Genomic DNA, 24,896 nt, shown 5'->3' with positions numbered 1-24,896 from the left:
TGCTCGAGGGGCTTACCCAGTACCACAGGAGTAGTCGTAGTGACAAAGGAGTTCACGAAGCAAGGATGCTAATTTGGAACAGGATATCGATGATTCGTCGCATATCGTGTCCTCGTTATATTGGCATATACAAAGTGCAGCCAAGAGGACTATGCTATGCTTTACCTCTTGTCAGGTGATATAGTCACATAGACCCTAGGGGTGGCTGTATTAGACCTACTGGCTATATAAAGGGGTGTTGGCCCCCCTCTTCGAGGGTTGGAGGGTTCAGGATTCAATGAATATTGACGCCTATACTACCCTTCTACCTACCTACTTGACTGTGACTGACCTTCTACTCACTCCGGGACATACCTCCATGACACCTCTCCCAATCCGCCAACATGTTCTTCCTACATAAGTACTTTGTACCCCTATGCCGCTGGTGCTTGGGAACTTTGACAATAACCACGCGCTTATCTATCTTTTTTATTTTAGCAGATGTGTAGTTACTGGGCAGTTTCGAGCCAGTTATCAAAAGCTTGTTGCGCATTATACGGGGCCGAGTCCTTCTAAGGCAGTTAAGAAGAGAAAACGAGCAGAAACCTGTTCGGGTCCTCCCCATATAAGCCATATTGCCTCCTATGAGTGTGTGTGCTTGCATGTGCTGCAGAACCAATCTCCTGCTGTAATTGTAATGAATTGTTGCGACATAAATCAGCAAATGTGCTTGTGTTAGTACTAGCACAGTTACTTTAAGAAACGAGATTAGACATGGAGTTGAAATAGTACTGCCTTCCTAATTCCAATACATGGTTCCGCCATTTCACTAAGTACTTGACGTTGCAAATCGCCTCTACCAACCCACGCCGGAGTCAATGTACAGGGGAAATGCATTCGAGTCACTAACTAGGTAATAATGCGGAGTTCGGGATGTACCTTGCTCTCATATAACTTTTCAATTGCTTCACGAATTAACACTCAGCTAGCCTCACAGAGCGAGGTTCCTAACGAGGTGGGGATATTAATGCATCTTCTTAGGTACAAATAGTTCAGACTCTATGGAATTCTCCCTTCCACCTTATCGTAGTATCTAGGTCACCACTAGTCTGCCAGGTGCTACCTGTACATACGTTGCTTGCTACGGCCGCATTGATACCTAGAAAGAATAGTTGCCTGCAAAACTTACACGCGCAAGCAGCAGCTTGCCATATATTTCACGTCAAATATGTAATATTTTTCTTCTTTTCCTTCCTTCTCTCCCTCCTTGGAGCAGCTTGTTCTTAGCAAATACAGAGTATATGTAGTCGTCGTATTGTATTACCCTTTTGGCTAGAATGGCTTATCGTCAGCCTTTTTTGAGACTGCCCGCCCTCTGCAAGCTTTTGAAAGTCTCAACCTTGCAGCGTAGAGATATTGGTATAGGCAACTTTTCTTCTAAATAGGTCAAACACTCTACTGTAATTGACTTCAGTTGCATATTTAGCGTACTTGGCGTTCAAAAGGATGCACCCGCCGAGGTGGTCTGATAAAAAACCGTCACACTTCATAGGTGGTATAAGTATTATGGGGGTGACAGTTTTTTGTCAGATCGCCTCGCCCGCCAACCTCGTGGCTGGGGTAATACTGCAGCTTGGATTTATGCTAGCCATGTATGAAGTCACCATCTCCAATCAGCCTTGAGTTGGCTTGCTATCCGTAATTCGATGATCGCACGTTGCATAGGTGGAGCTTTTACCTCACTTGCAAAAGTGGAAGGCGGCGGTACTGGTGATACATATACTGGAGCTATATAAGACTCTTTCTCCTACCGTCAAGATGTTTGGTAACCTAGGCTTCTAAATAATTTAATGTGATCACATGCGCTGCTCCGTACACTTCTTTCCGATCACTCATCAGTTGCCTCAAAACGTCCAGTGTCGCTCATACGTAACACGCCCATAGCGCCATGTCCGGCGTCAGAGGCAAGCCGTGCCCGATGTCTCCAGAGCTTTGACTCGAGATCCTACGCCATTTTGCTCCGCCTGGAGCTCCCACAACATTGCCAATCTAGTCGCACAAGGTAGAAAATCGACCACATGTACTGGAAAATCGTCGGACTCTTTGGGCCGCATCTTTAGTGTCCCGCCAAGTAGGCGCGTGCGCCAGAGACTACCTATATCAATCAATTCTCGTTAATGACTGCAAAGAGCTGCTCCATGTCTTCAGGACTCTGCGTACAGTTCCTGGGCTATGGTCTCCGGTGCGATCGTTTTCTTGGACTGGTACCTTAATATAATCGGACGCTGATTAGACTGAATGTGTTGACTTTTCAAACTAGAATTCCAGCACAAAGTTATCTCACAAGCAATGCAACATACCTACAGCTATGTTCATGCCCTTGCCTAATACTCGAAGGAGCGAAGTAATAATACACAACATGTGATTAACACAACAACATATATCTCACCATCTTAATCACATTTTTGCGATGCAAGTTGCGCTTATAGGATCATTTTGTATAATGAAGAATCTTAGTGGTGGTGGTGTGCATATAGTGGCTCACCCCATTCACCACAACAATCATACAGGGAAGTTCGTATACAGAATGAAAAATAATTTAAGTGTCCTCACTTTCCATTACACTAAGCCCTTACTGCCTCCTGAAGGAGGGAAACCTATAGCACAATACCTCGTCGACAAGATCATTCAAATCGTGGGTTCGAGTGTGTTGGCTAGCATGTACATTGACCTAGAGTAGACATATGTCAGCAAAGGTCCGGAACCGCCCGGCCTTTCTGAATAGTCTTCGGGACAGGGAGGTCACGCCAGTGAGACGGATCCTTCAGCTCTCGCGTGCCAGCCCTGACAGAGGTCTGCGCAGGGGCACAAGCGAGCTCAAACCACGATCTTACGATCTTCACGGAGCACATATGCATGATAGGGAAACTGGCAGCAGCAAAGCATAGAGATCCTGCCATCTGAGTGGCCAGGCGAGATGGCGGAATATTCTGTATAAGTCGAGATTCAGCCACATTACGCCGGGGTTAGGTAAAGACCTCTCTCAAAGGACTCATCTCTCGGTCGTGCGGAATGTCTTATCAATCATACTGTCTCGAATAGTTCACTGAGGTGACATGAGATTGACACCCAGGGACATACTTACTCCGAGTATTTTCAAGCTCATACTCCTAGCGCTCTCGGGCCTTTATACGGGATCTGACGGAGGATTCTCTGCAGATATGCTCACCACAAGTAGCTATAGCCTACCTATAGATAGCTTCCCGTCGGCCATGCTTCCTACCTTGTCTATTTGCCCACCTGTCCTGCTTCTGATTTGTTATAAGCCATGTACAGTGAACTGACACGTGTTCTATATATTGTATTCTTAGAGCCCACGTAGACTAGGTCATCGCATATGTAAGTAAGTAAGTAGGTATTTATTCACGATCGAATCAGCCCGACGGTCCCGAAAGCTAATGAACTGCGTCAATATATATCCATGCATAGTACTTCCTTACTAAGTGCTTGCTGGAGTACGGGCGGCCCGCGTGGGACTAAGTAGATAGCGGTCCTATTTAAGTAGTAAGTACCTAGCTTGAAGACTAGGGGCTAGGTCCCTGAATGTAGCCCTGGACGGGCCTAAATAGCGGCCGAGATGGCCCTGCACTCCACTAACTACGCCCACGGCCTTCATATCAACGAAAGCTTATTTTCGGGACTTGCACCACGACAGGAAGTGATCAAGATATTCACGGATTCGCACTTATTCGTTTCCGTCCACCTGCACCGAAGGAGGCTGGCTGTACATCTATCTCTTGGATCCTACATACCTGCAGTAGGAGAGTGCGGATGTGAGAGTGTCTCTTCCTTAGCTGCGTTACGACGTAATTTGCCCGCTTCCTTCTGCCTTCAAGGTGCTCATTGAAAGAGGCCATCACACATACAGTGCCGCTGAGGTCATCACCAAGCTAGGGTGTTGATCGTACAATGGGATCCCGATACTCCGAAACCATCGCTGACTGATCTGGCTCGCTACCTGACTTCAATAGTCAATGTCTATGGCGAATCGATCAAGGGCTAGGTGCCACTGCCTTAGATGAGACAATCTTGGAGTGAACAAGCTACGCGAGTGTGGTGTATCACGCAGCACGCACGAAGGCACACGCATAGTAGCACTACTCTACTATATGTAGAGCATGTAGGACGAATGTCGCAAGGCCATGCTCGCTGCAACTATCGTCAGGCGCACTTCGCTTCACCTAGGTAGGTCTACTACTCGATACACGAACAGGATCTCGCAAGACTTGCCGTTTCGCTGAAAGGACCTTGCTGTATCCACATCTGATGGCGCACGTTGTCGCCCGGGGTAGCTGGGAAGAACCCATGCTCGTCCCTTGTTCACCCTGACGATTCCCTTGCCATCACCATGGCTGCACTGCATTCCTACGGTTCTAGCTAATAGCCTCCGCTTCCTTCCGCTCCTGCTCCAGAAGCTACCGGAGTAGCCTACTGGTCATGATCTGACAACCACTTACCTGTGCTTGTGCGTGAACATGTCTCAATTGAGAGGCGTCTGGGCTGCAGAGTAGTAGCCGTCTTGAGATGGAACTTGCCAAACAGGCCGATCGCAAGGCTCTGCGTCGCTAAACATACCGACCTCGTCCTCGTCTAGCCAGGCTATCTTACTAAGGACGAAAATATGCAGGGTCCTTGCACTGGAGAGATGACCAACCATCACCCAGTCTGAGGGATCGACTCGTCCGTATCGGCCAGAGAACTAGGTACGTTCAGCACGCGCTCCTATACCGAGGGGCCTCGAAGGAACTCTACAGTTTTGATCATTGACTTGTTTTTTTTCGCGACTGGGCAGGTACCCTCCGATACGAGTTATTGATCCTTATATAATGTTATAAAGGCTTTCTATGTAACGCTCGTCGCGTCACAGAATCGGTTCGCTCTGCTGTGCAGCCTGTGCTACCCAGTCGTTGACCAGCTATTTTAATGTTCAAGGCTTCCCTTCTTGGCACTGGGTCTGGCCGCTCAACACATCATCCTCGTTATATAACCATATTATCTTGTCTACCTGCCCGCTGTTGCCTCGTGGCTCGTTTTGATGGTTCTTGGTTCTTGGTTCGCGTCTAGAACGATGAAACGTCGTTGCCGATCTATCCGTTCTCGTATTCCGTGCATGCCTATAGTCAGCCGTCTTGCGCGTACTTAATGGTACGTGCGCATATGATACCACAGCAATGGAACCCGACCACGCTGGAGGGTCTCTATCTCCGGTCTCCGCCTCAGTAGCCGTTCCACAAGTTCGGAGACGCGCCCCGGCAGCTTGTCGGGTCTGTCGGCAACGGAAAGTAAAGTGCAACGTCACCGCCGTTGGCATACCGTGTTTCAACTGCGTACGCGATGGCCATTCTTGTGAGGTAAATGGGCGGAAGAAGCGCACGTGAGTAGCCCCGATTCTAGAAACAGGCCTTTTCTCTGCCTTTCCCTTGCCTATACCCCTTTTCTCGCTCTATCTAGGTGCTGAAAGCCGAAACTCGCAATCTAGCCACCCAGTACCAAGTTGTAACTGGGGCGTCACCAGTGCTCCTTCAACATCATCGTCCGCTGACCTCCCCTCAACCATCGCAAACTCCAAGCTTCCAATTCCAGGGCCGATGACAACTCCTCCTGATACTTGTCCTGTCACACCATTTGTCCATCAAAATGGCATGCAGAACGATGAAGAGGGCGAGAATGCTACCTTTCAGGTCGACCCCAACATAACCACGTTCCAAGAGGAGACCGCTCCCGAACGTGGACCGGATGATTATGCAATTGAATCTTTAGCCTCTTCTATTATGGAAGATACAGTTGAAGCAACATCTGAGACTTTTTACGTTGGTAAGTATGAACATCAATTTGTAATACTGGCTCTTGAAATGGCGCGCTCCGAGATGCATATGCCGGGTCAGCAGGCTAGTAGGCATTCCAAGGGTAACGTTGACCCTGGTGGAGTTGCTGCGAAGTCTCCAGATATCTGAATTTGGTCAGTAGCCAATACTTTCAGAAGCGATGGTCTATCATGCAACATGACAGGCCCTTTACGCTTGCAACACTGAACACGTCTACTTCTTGCATTGTAGATTCACACCATAGTCAGACAATTGTTATTCATCATTAACCATAACCTGCAACCTATTTCTCGTATCTTTACAATTTTTGTCTAGTGTGCTGACATCTTGTCTGTATGTAGGAGATCAACAAGGAATTGGCTACATTCTCGACATTGTCGGTGAGTCAAATGTAATACCACAACATTATGGGTTGCCATACATGGTAGCGACACACGACTTGACTCCTCAAGACGTCGCATATCTTCGAGCCAAGGGCGTGTTCTCGGTTCCTAGTGAGCCGGTGTGTCAAGCGCTGTTCAGAGCCTACTTCTATCATATCCACCCTATTTTACCGGTGGTTGATGCTGTAGATGTACTCACCTCTTTTCGTAATGGTGGTGCGTCCGCGATTAATCTGTTACTCTTGTGGAGTATGTTCTCCGTGGCTGCCAATGTAAGTATATTCTACAGTTATTCAACTGATATATATACTAAGCAGGGTATGCAGCACGTAGATAAAGTGATAGTACGCCAAGCTGGTTACCAATCTCATAAGGAGATGAAGAAGTCGATGTTTGTTCGTGCCAAGGTAAGTAAATACCCCTGTCCACTTCCCTATATTACAATCTCGTTTCGTTTTCTCTCCTTATCATCCCCATCTGCCTAACCTGTACTTGGATGACTCAGTGCTTGTATGATAATGGATGCGAAGAAAACCGCATTTCCATCATTCAGTCCGTCTGCCTCCTGGCTTTCTGGTACTCCGACTTGGGGGAACGAACAGAGTCATGGCATTGGATGGGCATTGCTATCAGTTTATCCCAAACCTTGGGTTTAAACCGCGATCCAGATCGTGGCCAATACAATAAACGGCTCTCAGACCGGCAACGCCAACTATGGCGACGTATTTGGTGGAGTAAGTTTTACTTCCTTCGCTCATTTCGTTTTCTCGTAGCGTCGCGTAGGCACAAATGACGTTCAAGCCATTTTCTGCCAACAAATCCTCATTGACTTATTAGGTTGCTTTTTCCGCGATCGGTGGTTGAGCTTGGGGATGGGCCGCCCTATGCGAATACACGCGCGCGATTGCAATACTCCGATACCTTCCAGTGAAGATTTAATAAATGACCTGAGCGAATTGTCTGCCCAGACTCGAAGCATGTATATACCAGCAGATTTTGACCAGCTTGCTGAGTGCTGGGTAATCCTCTTACACCTCAGCCAGGTATTGGGCACGATTTTGTCGGAGAATTACAATGCCACGGGCTCCCTACCCTCACGCGTCTGGGTTGAAGCAACCGAGCAAGACCTTATGCGATGCATTTCACAAGCCGGTGGGCGACCAGAAGATTCCAGTCCATCATTGACTTTTTACTCATATCACCTACGACTTCACTTCAAGTAAGAATTTGACCTTGATCCAGAGGCAGCTATATCTCACACAAGCTTTTTCGTCTGCCTCTATTCGTTTTAGTAGCAGAGAGTAGCTAATATCTGTGCCCACAAGCGCCGCTACTATTGCGTTATGGAGGCCTTATACGAACCGCGCCCCGCCGGGCGTTCCTCCGGATCAAGAGGCTGTGTGGTTTGCACTCGTGCATCAAAAGATTAGGGCAGCGGCGGGGAACACCAACACCATGCTAGACAAGGTCATCAGCAACCAACTGATCGGTTATATTGGCCCTATGACGTAAATTTACACTGCCCTTCTCTATCTATAATCAGCGTTGACTTCTCCTAGGGTCCCTTTACTTGTGCCAGCCATGAATAGTCATCTCCTGGAATCCAAGTCGTCGGATCCGCTTATACGGCAGTCGAGTCTAAACAAACTGGATCTTTTCATGATAGTGTTGAGAAAGATCCAGGATGTTTATTCTTCAGCCACATTCATCCGGGGTCTTTTCTTACAAGCAATCGAGAAGCTCAACTCACCACGTTATACAGGTGCGAATACGCCTCAGATTTTCTCACCACCACAGCACTCAATTGGGGATTCGGCTAGCCAGACGACGCTCCAGGGCCGCATAGACCATATTCCAATAGACACCCTCTGGCAAATTGAAGATCATTTTTCTGAATTCTGGGATCCGTTGCCCACATCCAGCAACGATGAAACAGTGAGTTTTTCAGTGCCTTCTCAATAATTCTATGAAGTAATTAACGCTTTGAGAGGATGGAAATGATGCCCACGATAATGACACTCGAAACTTCTAATGAGACTATGGAGTATGCCACTGTTTTAGACTTACAGTGACAGAGCAAAATTAAACACATGAAACGATAGAGTCTAGTGTTCCATCATGGTAGGGTACAGTTCTGCTGGCTCTGCCCTTCTCACCTTTAGCCGTCGGACTTTCATTTCCCAGTCCCATGCCTTACGGATTATTCGCAACCCACAGCTATACCATTCAGCATGTATTGCCACACGCCACAAGAAAGAATGAATGATTCACTCGAAACTCAATAGACCCCTTCACCTATTCTTGCAACCCGGATTTCTGCTAGCGCGAAATTCAAGTCTATGGAGGCCGAGATCGAATATCCTTAGTTGGATATGTACTTCATTTGTCGGTTGCTTCATTCTCTCTTCTAGCGACAATCTACTTTTCCCTCGAGTGTCTTGGGGACGCCTCCACCCTCAAAGAGCAACTGCACAGGGTAGCTTGTCTCCTATAAGTCCTTGTTGCCGCAGATTTAAGCATATAAAATTAGCCCCTTATTTAACTACCTACTACGGGTATGCATCCATGTTAGTAGCATAGCTAGGGTACTTTGCCACGATACTAGAGCTATAGACAAAGAGCCTCGCTGTATATAGCCTTAGGGTCGCGATATTAGCTTAGCTGAACTCAAGTTCAAACATCATTTACGAACCTGTACATTACATTCATATTTTTACCTTCTTACCACGAAGTACACCCAACCTTGGCTAAGTAATGACCGTACCGTAGCCAATGAGGTGGATATCGGACATCATAAGCTAGAATAAAAGTAACAAAACAAGGAAAGGAAGATTACTACTTGTAATGAGAGCGTGTGCTAAATTGATCCTTTTGTCTGTTTAACACTTAACAATCCCTTTAGTGAACAATCGTGTTGTTATCAACATTCTATTCTTCCGTGAGATGTATAAAAGGCAGCTTGACAATGAAGTTCTCCTGGTTGATTCTTTCAGGACAAACACAACTAGCAACATACCCAAAACAAAGTTAAACAAAAACGACCTCAGATTACGAACCTCATTCATAAGCCAAAAAAAAAAAAAAAAAAAAAAAAAAAAAAAAAAAAAAAAAAAAAAAGAATGGCTAGCGTCTCGGAAACCGTGCAAAGCCTCATCCGCCGCTCAGAATTTTGGCTAACAGTACCAGGAATGCAGAGATATCGGTTTTGGGAAACGGATAGTCCGAACAGGGTTTACTCCTTCACAGCTGCCGACCTCGTGCAGTTTACCAAAACCAACTGCCTTGCTAAAGCGAATCCTAATAGCAGCGATGTTTCAGAATTCAAAAACGAGATGCAAGCCGACTTGGAGGCGAACAAGGCAAACCCTTATACAGGAACAACCTTGGCCCAGTCGGTAGCTAATTGTCTAGTGTGGATTGATCGCCTTTTCTTCTTCGGCATCATAACCCAACAAGACAAGCGTAAAGATGAGTCCGATCACCGTTCCCTAATTACACTCTCATTCGGAGATCATTGTGAAGAGCCCGAAATGAAAGGCGTATTTATTCCCTCTCAGGCTACACTCTGGGTGAACCTTGACCAGCCCTCTGGTGAGCCTGAGCCATTCGATGAAATATTCTGCGTCATGGTCCACGAGCTCTGTCACGTCTACTTGGGGATTCTGACCAAGGATAGCAACGCCTCCAGGTACCACACGGAGATCCAGTTAAACAACGGCCACGGTGTTCAGTTCCAAGAACTACTTCATTTCATCCTAGCGCAGCTATTCGCGTGGTTTCCTATGATCCCACGCCTCGGGGAGTTGGCAGCGGTACACCAAGAAGCATTGCAGAATGCGCTCGCACAGCCAATAGTCTCCGAAACTATTGCTCGGTCTCGTATCTATGCATGCTCGGACACAAATGTTTTTTTGGCGGACGTTCTTAGAAGCAGCTCCAAGTTCCCTGGCGTCTGTATATAAGGTATTTCCTAACGTGGCCACTGCTATAGAGTGCCTGAAAATACCACTTGTCTGAGAGAAGGATACACCGAGGCATTGATGTAGGTAGATAAACCAAATTAGACTAAAATATACATAGCTTAAGCATTAAAAACTGCAAGAAGTCCAGATGAAAGAAATATTGTTCTCGTTAGTGATATAATAATGAGTATTTATCGTATTCAGTTAGAAGAATGGTTGGAAAGTCATCAATAACTCATTTTTGCATAAATAGGCGTAAGTCAAATTATTAGTCAATCTGTGAAAGAAACTCAACTCAAAAGAGCTCGTGCATTATTATCTAAAGTTAGATCCATGTACAACAACATGTGCTTTTCTCAAAATAGTGTGTATGGTGTTACTTGGAAGTTGAAGCGAGCCAGTTTCCAGATCTCAAGGTTAGATAAAACCCAAGGCGATGAAACACTACTTATCATGTAGCTACCTTGTTGCCGGTCCCTATGAATAGTACTGGAGCTAAAGGCTAAGGTCCCTTGTTTCAGAAGTTCCTGGACCTCGTGCAGAGTCTGTTTGCCGTAACAGAACCAGATAGTATTATAGTAGAGAGATGGGAGGCTCATGAAGGTTCATTGGTGCTACATGATAGAACTTGCGAGAGATAACCTGAAAATCTTCGGACTTAGCATACCCGCCATACTATAGGGAAGTAGCCCACTAAACTAGCTGTAATATAGCGCTTATCCCCTATAATTTGTGTTAAGGACCTGCCTAAGTAAGTGCCTAGGTAGGCAACTGTTTTGATTCTTCCAATGTGTCCACGGTGTCACCCTTCATCCCATCTATGAGACGCCACACACGGATTAATCAAGCTTTCTTGACAATGCATATCTGGGCGATGGCCTCTAGTGTAATGTTGCCATTCTCATCTACATGATAGCCTGGTTTCTTTGCGAGGAGCGTCTTATACGCAGACACTGCTACATTCCACCTGTTCTCATCCTCTTGAGTCCATCCTCCCGGGGGCTGGCCGATGGCAGTCCAAATGGCCCGAGCGAACTCATCCAAATCTTTGACTGGGAGAAACGCCGACTTCACATAGAGTTGTATGCCTGTGGACTCGAACCCGCCTTGCACCAACAGGCTTTTAAGGTAGTCTCGATCTTTATGCTGTGGTTTCGGTTCAACGGCTAGATGGGCATCGGGCCCGTAGACGGCCATGCGAGTATCCTGGGCACATTCGCCTTGGGGGATCTGTAGCCAAAACGCGGTAACGGCAGTGCCGCCGGGGGCGAGTGTGCGGTACATCTCTTTTGCGGCCGTCACTGGGTCATCAATGATGGGGAGGCCAAACGAGAGGAAGGTATGGGAAAACATGGCGTCAGGAAACGTCAAGTTCTGGGCATCCATGACTTCAGCCTTCACTGGCCAATTATTACCTGACGAGACCTGGTTGTAGATGCCAACCATGGGCGGGGCAATATCAGTGGCATAGAACTTGACATCACTGGGCGGTGCTGTTGCTAGGATGCTCTGCGTCACCGGTCCCAACCCACAAGCAGCGTCGTGAATGATAGCTCCTGTTGGGAATGGAGGAAGAAGGGTCATCTCATGTTTAGCGATGGTGAGCGTCTCATCGGCGCCGATGATGTCAAAGAGCTTGCCGTCAAAGGGCATAGCTTGTTTAGGAACAAATTCGCTAGGAGCGGCCATAATGTTGGAGTCGTTTGGACAAACGGACAGTGTACGCTGAATAAACGGAATTATGGGCGACGAGTAATAGGAGGGCGTGCAAGAAAATACCTTGAGCGGCTCTAAGCGATCTGTGTTTATATCGAGGTAGCTTGGGAGATACAACTGAGGATGAGGGGGTTGAATAGAGAAAGTAACGTTTGTCCAGTGGCCGGCGGTACCCTGGAACTGCCTTACTCGGGAACTCTCTCTATTGCATACTAGGGCGTGTACGTCAGAAACAAACAAACAAACAAATAGGCAGCAATCCCAATCGCAAGGAGGCAGCTTGCCACAAAGCGTCGGGCCCGAGTGCAATGCAGTTGGCAATTTCTGCGACTGGCAGCACGCATGCATTAATGCATACCCATGTAGTTGGCCTAAAAGCGCCCATGCACATGAACACGGGGATGCTCGGGCACATCAGGTTTTCGGCGTTTGTAACTGTGAGATTGGGCTAACTACCTAAGTCAATCAAGGGCATAAAAGTATATAAAATAATCCCGCATATCCTACGACGAACTGAAAAAAATTCTTTAACAACTAAGTTTAAGTTGCCATACTAATCTAGTCGTATACAATGTGGCAGATATAATGGCAGATGGTAAGCAATTGTAAGCGAACCTACAACTGCAGATTTAGCCTTGCTCATTCAGAAGCGTTAGACTAAGCTTTCCCGAAGTTTCCCAACCGATGCCGACGCGAGTATTGGGCTTGGCCAGAGCCTGCCTATTGGTATGTATGTACATAGTATAGTATGTAGTATATATGCATGAAAGCCTGTCTATCTGTATTCGCTGCTCGTGCAGCTCTGAGTTACATTGCGAGGTTACATGTCCCTTGCTACGTGAAGAGCCGCATAACCTGCAACTCATCAGGGGCTGCCCTTCTTCGCAACAAGATGGTTGATCTATTAAAAGTCTATCACAACGCTACATCCCCTCGAAGACCAAAAGCGCATCAAGAAATTTCTACTTCCTCCAAATTTAATGTTTTCTGGACTGAGATGCTGCTTGCTTAACTCCTAAAGGACTTTTGCGTTCATCGAATTTAACTTGATTTTCCTCGAAATAACAAGGACAGATAACTGGGCTTGGAACTTGATGCTATTCAGATTAAAATGATCAACTAGAGTTACATGAGTCCTTGACCAACCAACTCCTTCTTGGCTATTGGTGGCTTAACTCGACTCTATATCCAAATGGTCTGCCAGCTCAGACCGCCTGGGTCTCTAAGGTCTGTTCCAAGGAGCGATGTCTGTATAACCTCACTTTCCAATATTGCCTGCATTTGTTTGAATGATTATGAACAGCTTGTACGCGTGTAACAGTACTTATCATAGTTTCTGCGGGACGTTGGTTTCTATCGTTGTCATTTACGGGCATAAGCTACGTTCGTCTGCCCCTTCATCTTGGCAGGTAGAGTAGGGTACCATGACCTTAGGTCAGCGACCATCATGTCTTGAGTCTTCGTGATCTCCTCGTGGGTCATCTGGGCAATGGCCCTCGCAGTCATCGGAATTTTATTCAGAATGAAGCGACAGACAACTTCGTAGTCGTCAAATTCCATGTAGTTCTCGACGTCAATGACCTCGATGTCCGTAAATCCAGCGTTCTTGAGATGATTTGTCACGTCCTTGTGTGAAGTGCAACTGTTCGATGGGACCTCCATGACTAGGTCCGGGCGCACCTTCAGAGGGTACATCGAAAGCGTTACCCAGTCCCCGCCTACCATGGCAGACATTGCCAGCACACCACCGGGAGCCATAACACGTTTCATGGCGGAGATAGCTTGAGCAGGGTTCGGCACCAAGAACAGGACAAATCCAGCCAGCATATGGCTGACAGAGTCGTCTTCCAAGGTATCACATTTATGAACATCGACTTCAAGGATCTCAGCGCTCTCCCACCAACTGTTTCCCTTTTCAATTTCCATGTTCCTTTGGTTGTTGTACTGCGCCAGCATTTCGGCATTGTTATCGGCGCCGATGACCTTGGCAGATGTAGGTATGTTTGTATGGTGGGCTTTGAAGACGGCGTTGGTAACCTGACCAGGACCGCAGCCCATGTCGACGATGACTGTGGCCTTAGAAAAGGGCAAGAGCTTGTCCGCGTGTTCAGCCATGTGCTGAGCGGGGGCGACACCTGGCCCAGAGGCCATCATCTGCATCATTGCAGGAGCGACCTTGGACCATTCTGTATCGGTAATATCTGGAGAGGCAGGAATCATATTAGTCTCGGTGGCATATACTCGAATCGCCCTGCGAGACTTACGCTTGCTAGCTTCGGCCGACATGTTGGTCGTTGTCCGGATCAGGCTCTTGGAAGTCTTTGTAAGAGATCGTGCTACTGAAGATAAGAAGTGATTTGTAGGAACAGTCTTCACCAAGCTTTGTAATAGAAGATATACAAGCAGATGGCACAGCAACTAAGGAAGGCGTCTTAGCTCGCGAGCCGAAAACAAAGCTCCAGAGTGAATAGTTAAACGGCTCGGTCTCGAAATGACGCCAATGAAGATTGTCAGGATAAGCCCACCGTTTAATAGGTCTAGCCTCGAAGGGGTATTTGCTGCCGGTGGGATATGCACAGGTGGAGGTGCACCTTCGCAGATTCAAGCTGAGCTATACAGCGATATTCTAAGCTGCGAATGGCATTAAATATGCGACCGCTGCAACACCCAGCTCGTATTTGGATTTGATATAGCTATTTTTAGGGAAAGTAAATGCATGTAGATTGATGTTGTCAAGTAGAAACAATATTAACCCTTCATCCTTTGGGCACCGGTGCCACATGCACGTGTCCTAACTACCTATGAATCTCACTTTACCTATGGCTACATCGTGCATACCCCCATGAACTAACAGTTACATTGCATTAAGAACGATATACATTAGGCTGCTGCGAAGATGATCTAGGGCGGGGAGGCGGGCCTGGCTGCACTGTTGGCTGCAGAGGATGTTGACGGCACAGATATCCGTCAGAATAGGCGAACGAGTGAATTACGAAGTAAGAGTGCGTAGCAGGCCATACTGGCTCCCGCCCTGCGTAAGAATTGCCTAATTAGACAATACGTCAAGGTAACGCATGACTAGATGACGTACTACTGTCAACCTGACCAACATTCTCGTCAACTGAACTTCCTGCATTGAACCTTTGTTGGGTACTATAGTAGAGTATTAACGAAGCTAGAAATATAGTGATGCGTATAACCGCTAGTGTTATAAGTAAGGCATTGCTCTTATTGCGAATATTTTATTTGACTCTAAGATGGTAGGCGAGATATGCTATATTAAAGAAAGCTGACAGACCACACATTACTGCTCACGCTGGAAGTGTCATATACAGCGTGAGGATCTAGTAAGAGTGTAGCAAAGTAGAAGAGCCCAACTTAATATTGGATGCCTAGGGACCCATCTCAGTGTTTTGGCACAACTCCGTGATTATTTGACACTCACGAGTTAGTTTTTTAAAAACCGCCCTTCAGCATAGTCCGATTTAAGGACGACGACACACAAAAGTGCGATTGCCGCACCTTATTGTTATGGTGTCGGTGACCCAGTCCTGATAGATTCAATAACTCTGAGAAGAAAGTTGCTTACGATTGGACAAACAAGTAAGGGATTTGATAATTTTGTCAGTATTTCGGCTCTTCTTAAAAGCTAACTTTCTACGTTCAGTGTCACCCCCGCTGCATCAATCTCGTAGTTAGAAGCAATCTCGATTAACGATAGAATATAAACTTGTTATTCTGATTTTGTGCTAGCAGATTATTGCCTACTAGTCCCGCAAGCACGGTTAGCCAGGAGTATATCTACAGCTAATCTTCATCTTTATCCTCTATGACAGTAGCAGTATGAAGCTTACAGTGACTAGATAACGGTAATGTATCGCATTTATCTCGTGCCGCTGTTTCATTTACTCTATGATTACCTCATCTCTTTTTAGCTTCGCACATTCTCTTGCGTTTCAATATGCGCTCAATCCAATCCTAAAGTTATCGATATCACCAATCAAAGCATAGGCGTTGATCTATATCATTACGTAATCGCGGTGCATCCCTAGACCAGCCCGTAATAATGGGCAACTGGCATATATTTTTAATTGGCCCCCATAATATATTGAAGTTAGGGTATTTACCTTGTTATCAATGTCTAATATCGGGTTGCTATACATTTGGATACTGTTCAGGGATATCATGCTGCATCGATGACATAATGTATTTATCTAATTGTATTCAAACTTGTGGATCGAGCTGTTCCGGACGCGTACCGTAATATAATAATAGTTAAAATTTAAAGGGTAGATAGATTTTAACTTGTCCATTAGCAGCATATAAGATAAGATAATATGGGGTTATATCGGTGGTTTGCAAGCAAAGTCTCATATAAAGGTAAGCGTACTGTTAAAGCTCTCATGTGTCACCCCATGCCTCAGCTCAGAGAATCCATATAAGACGAATTACCAAAGTTGGATACTAGGGCGACTGCTATTTAATTCTATATCGTAGTTTCCAGGAAGAAGAGGCGGATGATATGAAGGAACAACCTCCCTACGAACTACCTAGTAACAGTCTGCCCTGGGGCAGCCGCACTCACTAAACACGACTCGTTAGGAGAGCGCTACAGCATAGATAGTGAGCAACGGGGTTGTTTACCAATATACATACACTTATTCATTTGTACAGCACTATCTCTACCTCAAAGGATATAGAAAGGACGCAGCATTAACTTCCTTCTAAAGACAGATTCTATACTTATATAATTCGTAACTTAGTTGTTTAGTAAAGTGTTAGCTAGAAGCTATAAGTTATCTTTGCTCCATTGTACTGATTACGGTATTCTCAAGCTCGACCAGCAAAAATCTTCTCGGCAAGAGACTGGGCAGTAAGAACTGGTCCCATGAAATCAGAAGCAGGAATGTCTACACCGAAAGTTGAAAAGCCCCAATTGCGCAGCGCCGTTCCAATCATGCTATCCATTCCATAGGCCACCAGCGGCTTGGCTGGGTCTACATCATCGGTAGGAATCATGAAGGTCTTGGCAAATTTCTCTACAGTCGCTCCAAGGATGTCATCGAGGTCAAGAACAGCCTTGACCCCGCCCGTACCTCCACGGGCTGATCCCTCGTTTTTGCGCTGAATTGCTGTCAGTAACGGCCCAACGCGTGGCTGGAGCCAGAAACGGAAACCGTGGATATCGAGGTCAGACGCTAATCTCGCGGGCTCCAGGCCGCTAACTAAGAAATTCTTGGCTCCGGCGTCGAGGCGCCAACCACCGACTCGTCCCGGCTTCATGGCCTGCTCCATGAGCATTAAGAAGTCGCGCTCAGTGATGCCATGGATGCCGGAGCGCGCGATGCCTTGCTCGATAGCAAGGTTCTGCGATACAAACCCAACTTCTAAGACCATGCTAAGGCCAACAGTGGTGGCCGGAAGACCAAGGCCGTCACGATAACGGGCGAAGAAGTCGAGGAAGGTGTTGCCAGCGCAATAGTTGCTTTGCGTTGGTGCACCCGTCATGGCAGAGATTGAGGACAGCATTACGAAAAAGTCCAGGGGCTGGCCGGCGAGGCATTCGTGCAAATTCCATGTTCCCCGGACTTTAGGATCGATCGGGTATTGCCATCCTGGAAGATCGAGCTTACTAAATAGTTTGTCCTTATTGGTGTTAGCAAATGGCATGGATTGCAAGGGTGAAGGCAAAAACTTACCTCAAGCGCCATAGCACCTTGAACCATGCCGTAAACTGGGACGCCAGCAACGGCAACAGCTCTAGCTACATCTTCCTTGTTGGAAACGTCTCCGCGCACTACGTGGACTAAACATCCACGAGCGCGTAAGCTATCTATCATAGCCGCCGCTTCCTTTTTATCCGCTCCGCCACGACCGAGGAAGGTGAGGTTGCGCGCGCCGCGATCGACCATAAAGCGGGCAAGACATCGACCGAGTCCACCCAGGCAGCCGATGAGCAGATAGGTTCCATCTGCCCTGAAAGTGATGGCACCCTTCTGCTCTCGGCGCACAGCAAGAAGCGACCTCGAACTGCTGCCTTCGGGGCAGAACGAAACTACAACCTTGCCAATTCTGTGCGGATTGGCAAACTCTGCGAAGGCCGCGGAAATTTGGGTGGCAGGGAAAAGAGCCATCGGTTGGAGGGCACGAATCTTGCCCTCTCTGAGATATTTCATCACGTCTTTCATGACATCGGCAACGATTTCTATAGACGACTGTTAGTATAATGTCTTTGAAGAAGCGCCTACTCAACTTACCTGGATGGTCATCCGCGACAACACCGAAATCAAAGGCACTAAACGTTGTGTTGCGCTTGAAGACGTTCAGGTCGAGAATTCCGTACTCCATAATATCAGTGCGACCAATTTCAATATGACGGCCATTATTCGCCATAACACTCCATGAAGCTGCAAGAAGTTCACGGACTAATGAGTTGAGAGCAACGTCGACACCACGACCGTTCGTGGCAGCCATGATACCTGCTGCGAAGGAAGTGTCGCGAGAGCTGAAGATGTGGGAGTCCTCGAGGCCGTATTCGCGCTTTAAGAACTCACGCTTAGCAAGAGTACCAACTGTAGCAAAGATCTCTGCCCCGACCATCTTGGCAATCTGGACTGCTGCAAGACCAACACCGCCAGTAGCTGAATGAATCAACACCTTTTCTCCCTTCCTCAGCCGGCCAAGATATAGCAAGCCGTAGACGGCTGTGGCAAAAACTAGGGGCATCCCGGCCATATCCTCGAAGCTCAGGCCGTCCTCGTCCCGCATTTGATGTAAATGCATGGCTTTAAAGCGCTCGATGTTACCGAAGAGACCTTTGCCCATCCAGCAAACTTTGTCGCCCACCCTGATGTTTGTCACGCTTGTGCCGATGCGGCGCACAATACCAGAGCCTTCATGACTGAGAGACTCAGAGTGGAAGCTCCCACGGAAGGTTGCGTACTCCTTCATGTTAATTCCAACCGACTTCACCTCGACTTCTGCCTCGTCCGGTCTGAGTACTCGGTCACGCTCATCGGCTTTGAAGTGCAGAGTGTCGAGGAGACCGATCTTCTCAATGTCAAGGCGGATGGGTGTTGTCGCGTCGTACTCCTCGTCTGCCGCCTCTCTGGTTATGATTTCACTATACTCTTTATCCAAAGCAGTGTCTTGCGCTAGTCTGCTGATATGGAACACATCATCCTTGACAATATACTCCTTGTCGATACTGTCGGAATCCTTTGAGAACCTGTCGAGGACGCGCAGAGTCTGCCTAGCTGCCCTTCGAGTATCAGCATGGTCGAGATCGATTGCGATAAAGGTAAGCTGCACGTATTCCGTCTGGAGCGTTCGTCCCAGGCCTTGCACAATGGCTGCGTTTGGGTCAACCTTCCCAAGCAAGTCTCCCGAGGTGAGCCAGAAAATTGCCTGCGTGGAGTCTGCTAGTCGCTGCAAATTGGAAAACTCGGTGGCGCTCAGATTCCCGTTGAATAAGCTGGACCCCAGCTCGACGATTGAGACGTATATGGCGTCCGGGTACGGCGTGAATGTCTCGTCTGACAGTGAAGCGGACCGAACGCCATATCCGCTTCGGGCGAGCTCAACAGCAAAATCTGTAACAGCGTCGCTGTTGCGTCTTGATAGCACGACAATGTCTTTTGTGGGCTTGGGCTTTCTTGGCGGCTCTGAAAGGATAGTCCATCCAGATGCAGCTTCGTCGATGACCTGCGTCATGATTTCCTGGTCGTCGAAAGCACCCCTCCAGTTCGCGACTTCTGTATCAGGTAACTGGTTACTCTCTTTGGATAAGAGGTTAAGAACATCCCATATTCGTGAATCGAAAGAGACTGCGTCATAGCCTCTCTTATGCACAAGAAACCGCCCCTTTTCGTTAAGAAGCGGCTGCAGAGCCTTCAGAACTTCAGTGGCCGATCGATTAAAGGATGAGATGTCCGGTAAAATGACGAGATCATAGGTAACATCGTTTGATGTTCTGTCCTCTCCATCATCAAACAGCGCCATCTTTTCTACAGTCACGTCACGTCCTTCGGGGTAAATGCTCGCTGAAGCCTCCACGAGAGCGTCAGTTACAGCGAGATAAGTGTATGAGTTGTACCTCTTCAGTGAGGAATTGCCTTCCAAAACTGCGGGATGTGTGTTATCAATGTCCGCTTCGGAATTGACGACTTCAGCAATGTTCATTCCAGGATACTTGTGGCCAAGTAGGTCCAATGTGCTGATCAGTGAGTCCTCCGACTGTGGCGATGCAGTGGTATCAAGAGCTAATTCGCCAGAGAGAGTCATTATCATAGCAGCGTATATACTCTCCAGGCGGTAGAAGTTATCATCTAAATCCAAGACGCCGAGGTTCGATGCAGCAAGCTCGATGTCGTATATCTCGTCTGATATATTCGAAGAAGAAATGGCTTCGATCAATCGGGCTACCGAAGGAGACTCTTTGCTTGACATTCTAGTTGCCGCCTTGAGACTATGAGCCCATGTCGACAGCACAGCCTTCTCCGTGGGTGATAGAGAACGTCCGATATTCGTCGCTGCCGCTGGTAAGGGGCCTTTCTCAAGTGTCTCTACATCTGGTTTCCACAGAACGCGAAGGTAAGGGTGGCGGTCCTCGGTAACATTCCTATTGAGGTCTTCAGCGTAGGTGATTGAGTTGACTCTTTTCGCAGTGAACAGCGGTCTTCCATCAGGAGCGCTAAGCTGGAATGCTCCAAAGAGCGCACGTAAGCTGCTAAACTCTCCTGTGGCGAGGATCTTTCCATTGGTGTTCTCCGGCGCTGGCATGTCTGTGCCTTCGTAGGAATAAATTGACACTTCTTCCCAATCTACTGGGATGAAGGACCTGTTAGCTCCTTTTAGAGATCCATTATGAGCAGCTATCAAGATGCCCTGTAAACAGGTGTCCATAGCTCCTGGGTGGACGATATAACGAGAGTCGTCAGTAGGAACACCGAGAGGGAGCAATTTCGTGTCGGCTACGCATTCATTTGTCCACGGATCAGTTCGTATGTCACTGAGCCCATTGAAAGCAGCACCATAGTTGAGACCGATGTTGGCGAACCCTCTATACCACGTGTGCGAAGTGCGTGGTTCTTGAACTCTACTCTCGTCGAATAGCGGCGCGACTTTGTCGATAGCTTGGCGTCCGATAACACCAACACAATGCTCAGTCCAAATTCCATCTAGGCACGATTGGATTGTGAACTCAAGCCAATTGGTGGAAGATACCGCATTTGATACCAATTGAAAACGCGCACTAGTCATAACCTCGATCGGATTGCCGGATGGGGGGAGATTGAGCGCCGACTTGATAGATAGCCGGGGTATAAAATATTTGAAAGGACCCTCGAATTTGACCTTGTCGTGGAAGAACTGACGCGCAGCTTCTACAGCAATGGCGATATAACCTGTTGCTGGAAGAACAGGTTGAGCCCCAAGCTTATGCTGCTCTAACCATGGCAAGTCATGAATATCAAGCATGTTCCGCCATTGTGCCTGATCCCGGATCACGCCTGGGAGTAAACTTCCAAGGAGATCATGTCGGGAAAACTTGCGATTCTGAAATTCCATGTTGACGCGGTGTTTCGCACGCAGCGAGCCAGCGCTGTAGTTCCAAGCATAGGGTGGAAGGTCTACTAATGGAAGCCCCTTTCGCAGAGTGATATTACCTAGTCGATCTTGATCCTCGATAGCATTGACTCGGACCAGATCTATAGGGTACCCCTTTATAAACAACGCTCCTGCCAGGTCGAGAAGGCGGGTTACTGAGTTTTCTCCCCGAGAGAGAGTCGCTGTGTATTCAAGATCTCTGGAACTCACGCCAAGTTTATCACGAAGCTGTCGGATTGGGCCCGCCAATGCAGAATGAGGACCTATCTCCACAATATGATTGATCCCTAGACCTTCAAGTTCAGTCATTCGGGTCATGGCTTGCGTGAACCGAACGGGTGATTCGAGGTTTTGCCTCCAGTATTCCGGACCAGGCTGGAAGTTAAGCTTGAGCTCGCCTGTGACCGAAGAGATGAATACAGGATGTTTAGCGTCTTTCTCGCGTTGAGGAAATTCTAAAGCGTCAAGGAAGGTGAATCCACGATTTGCGCGCTCCTCATAGATGGCGCCGACATCTTTCATATGATGAGAGTGATAGGCTCTGCCGCTAGTCTTCAGTGCTCGTACGAAAATGCCATCAGCTTCCAGTTTCGCCTTGACATTCGCTGCAGCATCTTCGTCGCCGCTAAGAGTCACGCTTTGTGGGGAGTTATAACAAGCGATGCGAATACCATCTTCCAAATAGGGGGCAGCTTCTTCAGGTCCAAGCCCAACGGCCAGCATAGTACCTCGTTGAGTGAGCTGGTCTACGGCAACACCACGGAAGTATGCGGCTAGAATAGCCTGCTTATCTGTGATGGCACCGGCAGCATAAGCGGCTGCAATTTCACCAGAGGAGTGACCGACGCATGCCAGCGGACTAACACCCCACTCTCTCAGGAGCTTGACGAGGGCGACTTGTACAGCAGTGCAAATAGGTTGCGACAGATGAACCTGGTCAATAGCGCTGGTTGCCTTAGGCTCGAGGAGGCTCCCTTCGATGGTCCAGGTTGGCGCATCTTCCCCAAGGCTTTGGAGAACACTATCCATAGCTCGAATGCTATTAAGATAGCTTGGGATGTTTTCCATAAGCTCCTTTCCCATCTGAGCAGATTGAGCACCCTGACCAGTGAATATGAAAGCAATCTTGGCGCCATTTCCTCGCTTTCCGAAAGTCATATCGTCAGCATTCAAGTCGTCTGCAACAGTGGCGGCTGAAGCGATGGCGTATCCACGGTTGAAGAAGAACGAACGTCGAGCACTGAGTGTGAAGGCCAGATCGCACATTTCGTATTCCGAGGCGACATCCCTATGTCTCTGCACATTGGCCTTAAGACTCGGGAAGTCCTGCGCTGAGAAAGGGAGCAGATACTGTGTTCTCTCATGGATATTCAGCGTGCGACTATTGCTGCTGCCGCCAAGAGCTTGGGTGGCCATAGTCTTGGATGACCCTCGTTTATTGAAGGACTTGTAACCGGGTAAATATGATTCGGATGATTCAATAATAGCGTGGGCGTTAGCACCTCCATACCCAAAAGAGTTGACGCTCGCACGTCGAACATTATATTCATCTGGCCATTCCCGAGTATTCTTCACCACTTGCAAGCGCCCATTTGAGAAATTAACTGTTTACTGGTTAGTAAAATTGCAGCTCTTGTTATGTGCTTATTGGAAAGTCGTTCTTACTCTTGGGATTGTACTTCTTCACTCCAATGCTAGCAGGAATAGTTCCAAGTTCCATGGCCAACACAACCTTCATAATACTCGCCATGGCGCTCGCTGCTTCCGCGTGTCCCAGGTTCGTTTTAACGGCTCCTATTAACAGTGAATCTCTCTTACTGTCTCTTAGGAACATGTTGGTGATGGCATTCAGCTCAATTGGGTCGCCCACCGGGGTGCCAGTTCCGTGACACTCAAAATATGATGTCTCATCTGGATTCAAATTTCCCGCAAATGCATAAGCTTTGCGAATCACAGCCTCTTGCCCAACAGCACTGGGCTGCGTAATTCCGCTGGTCTTCCCGTTCGCGTTTGCGGCAGTACCTCGAATAACACCTCGAATTGGGTCGCCGTCTCGGATGGCGTCTGAGAGCCTCTTCAAGTATAGCGCACCAATACCTTCAGCTCTACCGTACCCGTCAGCTGATGCATCAAAAGTATGGCATGTTGATGCTAATTGTTCTCCGAGTTAGCAGATATAGAGGCTAGTGGATTGCGCAGAAGAACAGACTTACTGTGTGAGAGAACACCCATTTTATCGACCGCCATCTGAACTGCAGCATCAAGAATGAGATTGGTGCCGCCAACAACTGCTCCATTAATCTCGCCACTCGCCAGCGCACGACAAGCCATATGTGTGGCATACATGGAAGACGAGCAAGCCGTATCAATTGTAAAGCTTACCAAATTTTAGCAGCAATCGCGATGTCTTGGGGGCAAGGGGTGACGCACCTGGGGCCACAGAGGTTAAAAACATAACTAACTCTGTTGCTCAAAATTGTATTGCCGTGACCGGTCATAGAATAGGGTTTTGGGTATTCCATATCCCGAAGAGCCATCATGCCATAATCAATGGTGAAATTACCAACGTAAGTACCCACGTTCTTTCCAGACACGCTATCGAGAGGTATTCCACCGGACTCCAACGCTTCGTAAACACACTCGAGTAATTTCCTTTGTTGAGGATCCATAGCTATGGCCTCGGTCTGGGTGATTCCGAAGAATGGTGGGTCAAAGTTGTATACATCCTCCGAAATAAAGTAACCCCCTCGGGGGCCCAGTGAGCCAGTATTAGCTTTCTCGGAGTGGAAGCCATTGATATTGAATCTTGAGGGAGGTGGCTCTGAATATCCAGATCTTTCTTGTACAAGCATTTCCCAGAATTCAGCCGGGGTATCTAATTGACCGGGGAAACGGCAGGCTTTCATCCAATGTTAGCTTGACTACGAGATATTAGGGCGAAGGATTTACCCATTCCAACAATAGCGATAGGCTCGGAGCCATTGTAATCGATCGAGATCCCGGTTGGTGGCGTGCGGCTCCTTGAGCTTGGTCCGGAGCCCTCGCTAGAACTACTATGCTCATAAAAGATAGGCGCCATTTTGTTCAATATTGAATAATCGGATGTAAGTATGGCAGCAGCTCCAACGCAAGATATTTTACAATAGATATATCATTAAAAGGGCTAAGTGAGGATTCTCGAGGTTCTGGGACATTTGTGATAAGAGTAGCCTGCACACGACTACATTGAACAGTGACCTTATTATATTATTCTATTCTGAGACCTCGTTACTGTGGACTTACTATCAATCGGTTGCAAACAATGGCCTCACTCGGCTCAAGCTCGTGCCTACTAATGGAGCATCACCAAACGACAAAGCCGAAAT

The 24,896-nt window shown here is 47.6% G+C and overlaps 6 protein-coding genes across 6 annotated transcripts; 3 read left to right on the top strand and 3 right to left on the bottom strand.

Annotated features, from left to right (window-relative positions):
* The first annotated feature begins 4,998 nt into the window (after positions 1-4,998).
* On the top strand, positions 4,999-8,394 carry F5B22DRAFT_286300 (fungal-specific transcription factor domain-containing protein). Its single transcript, XM_047970356.1, has 9 exons — positions 4,999-5,413; positions 5,519-5,853; positions 6,206-6,519; positions 6,574-6,654; positions 6,753-6,981; positions 7,085-7,466; positions 7,573-7,755; positions 7,807-8,182; positions 8,238-8,394. The coding sequence occupies exons 1-9, from the start codon at positions 5,211-5,213 to the stop codon at positions 8,277-8,279; spliced, it is 2,145 nt and encodes a 714-aa protein (XP_047829375.1). The 5' UTR covers positions 4,999-5,210; the 3' UTR covers positions 8,280-8,394.
* A 972-nt stretch (positions 8,395-9,366) lies between these two features.
* F5B22DRAFT_648182 (uncharacterized protein) lies at positions 9,367-10,209 on the top strand (the record flags this gene model as incomplete). Its single annotated transcript, XM_047978985.1, has 1 exon — positions 9,367-10,209. The coding sequence occupies one exon, from the start codon at positions 9,367-9,369 to the stop codon at positions 10,207-10,209; it is 843 nt and encodes a 280-aa protein (XP_047829374.1).
* Positions 10,210-10,394: 185 nt separating this feature from the next.
* F5B22DRAFT_613408 (S-adenosyl-L-methionine-dependent methyltransferase) lies at positions 10,395-11,991 on the bottom strand. Its single transcript, XM_047975405.1, has one exon. The coding sequence runs from the start codon at positions 11,896-11,898 to the stop codon at positions 11,053-11,055; it is 846 nt and encodes a 281-aa protein (XP_047829373.1). The 5' UTR covers positions 11,899-11,991; the 3' UTR covers positions 10,395-11,052.
* A 1,075-nt stretch (positions 11,992-13,066) lies between these two features.
* Positions 13,067-14,679, bottom strand: F5B22DRAFT_613406 (S-adenosyl-L-methionine-dependent methyltransferase). Its single transcript, XM_047975404.1, has 2 exons — positions 14,190-14,679; positions 13,067-14,126 (listed from the first exon to the last, which is right to left on the bottom strand). The coding sequence occupies exons 1-2, from the start codon at positions 14,209-14,211 to the stop codon at positions 13,288-13,290; spliced, it is 861 nt and encodes a 286-aa protein (XP_047829372.1). The 5' UTR covers positions 14,212-14,679; the 3' UTR covers positions 13,067-13,287.
* On the top strand, positions 14,377-14,679 carry F5B22DRAFT_613405 (uncharacterized protein). Its single transcript, XM_047975403.1, has one exon. The coding sequence runs from the start codon at positions 14,417-14,419 to the stop codon at positions 14,570-14,572; it is 156 nt and encodes a 51-aa protein (XP_047829371.1). The 5' UTR covers positions 14,377-14,416; the 3' UTR covers positions 14,573-14,679.
* A 2,076-nt stretch (positions 14,680-16,755) lies between these two features.
* Positions 16,756-24,610, bottom strand: F5B22DRAFT_657489 (uncharacterized protein; the record flags this gene model as incomplete). Its single annotated transcript, XM_047980049.1, has 21 exons — positions 16,756-17,571; positions 17,625-18,130; positions 18,183-18,720; positions 18,760-19,644; positions 19,726-20,160; positions 20,494-20,811; positions 20,845-20,897; positions 20,937-21,047; positions 21,078-21,557; positions 21,591-21,645; positions 21,688-21,906; positions 21,937-22,226; positions 22,260-22,304; positions 22,335-22,674; positions 22,717-22,846; positions 22,883-22,921; positions 22,961-23,135; positions 23,197-23,682; positions 23,745-23,839; positions 23,962-24,430; positions 24,481-24,610. 21 exons carry the CDS (start codon positions 24,608-24,610, stop codon positions 16,756-16,758), a joined length of 6,615 nt encoding a protein of 2,204 aa, XP_047829370.1.
* Positions 24,611-24,896: the final 286 nt, after the last annotated feature.

This window comes from Xylaria bambusicola (assembly GCF_022495145.1).
Source record: "Xylaria bambusicola strain CBS 139988 unplaced genomic scaffold F5B22scaffold_31, whole genome shotgun sequence".
Classification (NCBI taxonomy): Eukaryota; Fungi; Ascomycota; class Sordariomycetes; order Xylariales; family Xylariaceae; genus Xylaria; species Xylaria bambusicola.
The sequence above is the reverse complement of the archived record's forward strand: the minus strand, read 5'-3'. Positions and strand labels throughout refer to the sequence as shown.

What these genes read in the sequence shown, in the direction of transcription:
- F5B22DRAFT_286300 (XM_047970356.1), top strand. Translation starts at nt 5,211, where the DNA reads ATGGAACCCGACCACGCTGGAGGGTCTCTATCTCCGGTCTCCGCCTCA. An exon ending in ATCTGAGACTTTTTACGTTG is followed by an intron (nt 5,854 to 6,205) that starts GTAAGTATGAAC and finishes GTCTGTATGTAG; the next exon opens with GAGATCAACAAGGAATTGGC. An exon ending in CGATGTTTGTTCGTGCCAAG is followed by an intron (nt 6,655 to 6,752) that starts GTAAGTAAATAC and finishes TGGATGACTCAG; the next exon opens with TGCTTGTATGATAATGGATG.
- F5B22DRAFT_613408 (XM_047975405.1), bottom strand. Translation starts at nt 11,898, where the DNA reads ATGGCCGCTCCTAGCGAATTTGTTCCTAAACAAGCTATGCCCTTTGAC.
- F5B22DRAFT_613406 (XM_047975404.1), bottom strand. Translation starts at nt 14,211, where the DNA reads ATGTCGGCCGAAGCTAGCAAGC. An exon ending in GTCGGCCGAAGCTAGCAAGC is followed by an intron (nt 14,127 to 14,189) that starts GTAAGTCTCGCA and finishes CTGCCTCTCCAG; the next exon opens with ATATTACCGATACAGAATGG.
- F5B22DRAFT_613405 (XM_047975403.1), top strand. Translation starts at nt 14,417, where the DNA reads ATGACGCCAATGAAGATTGTCAGGATAAGCCCACCGTTTAATAGGTCT.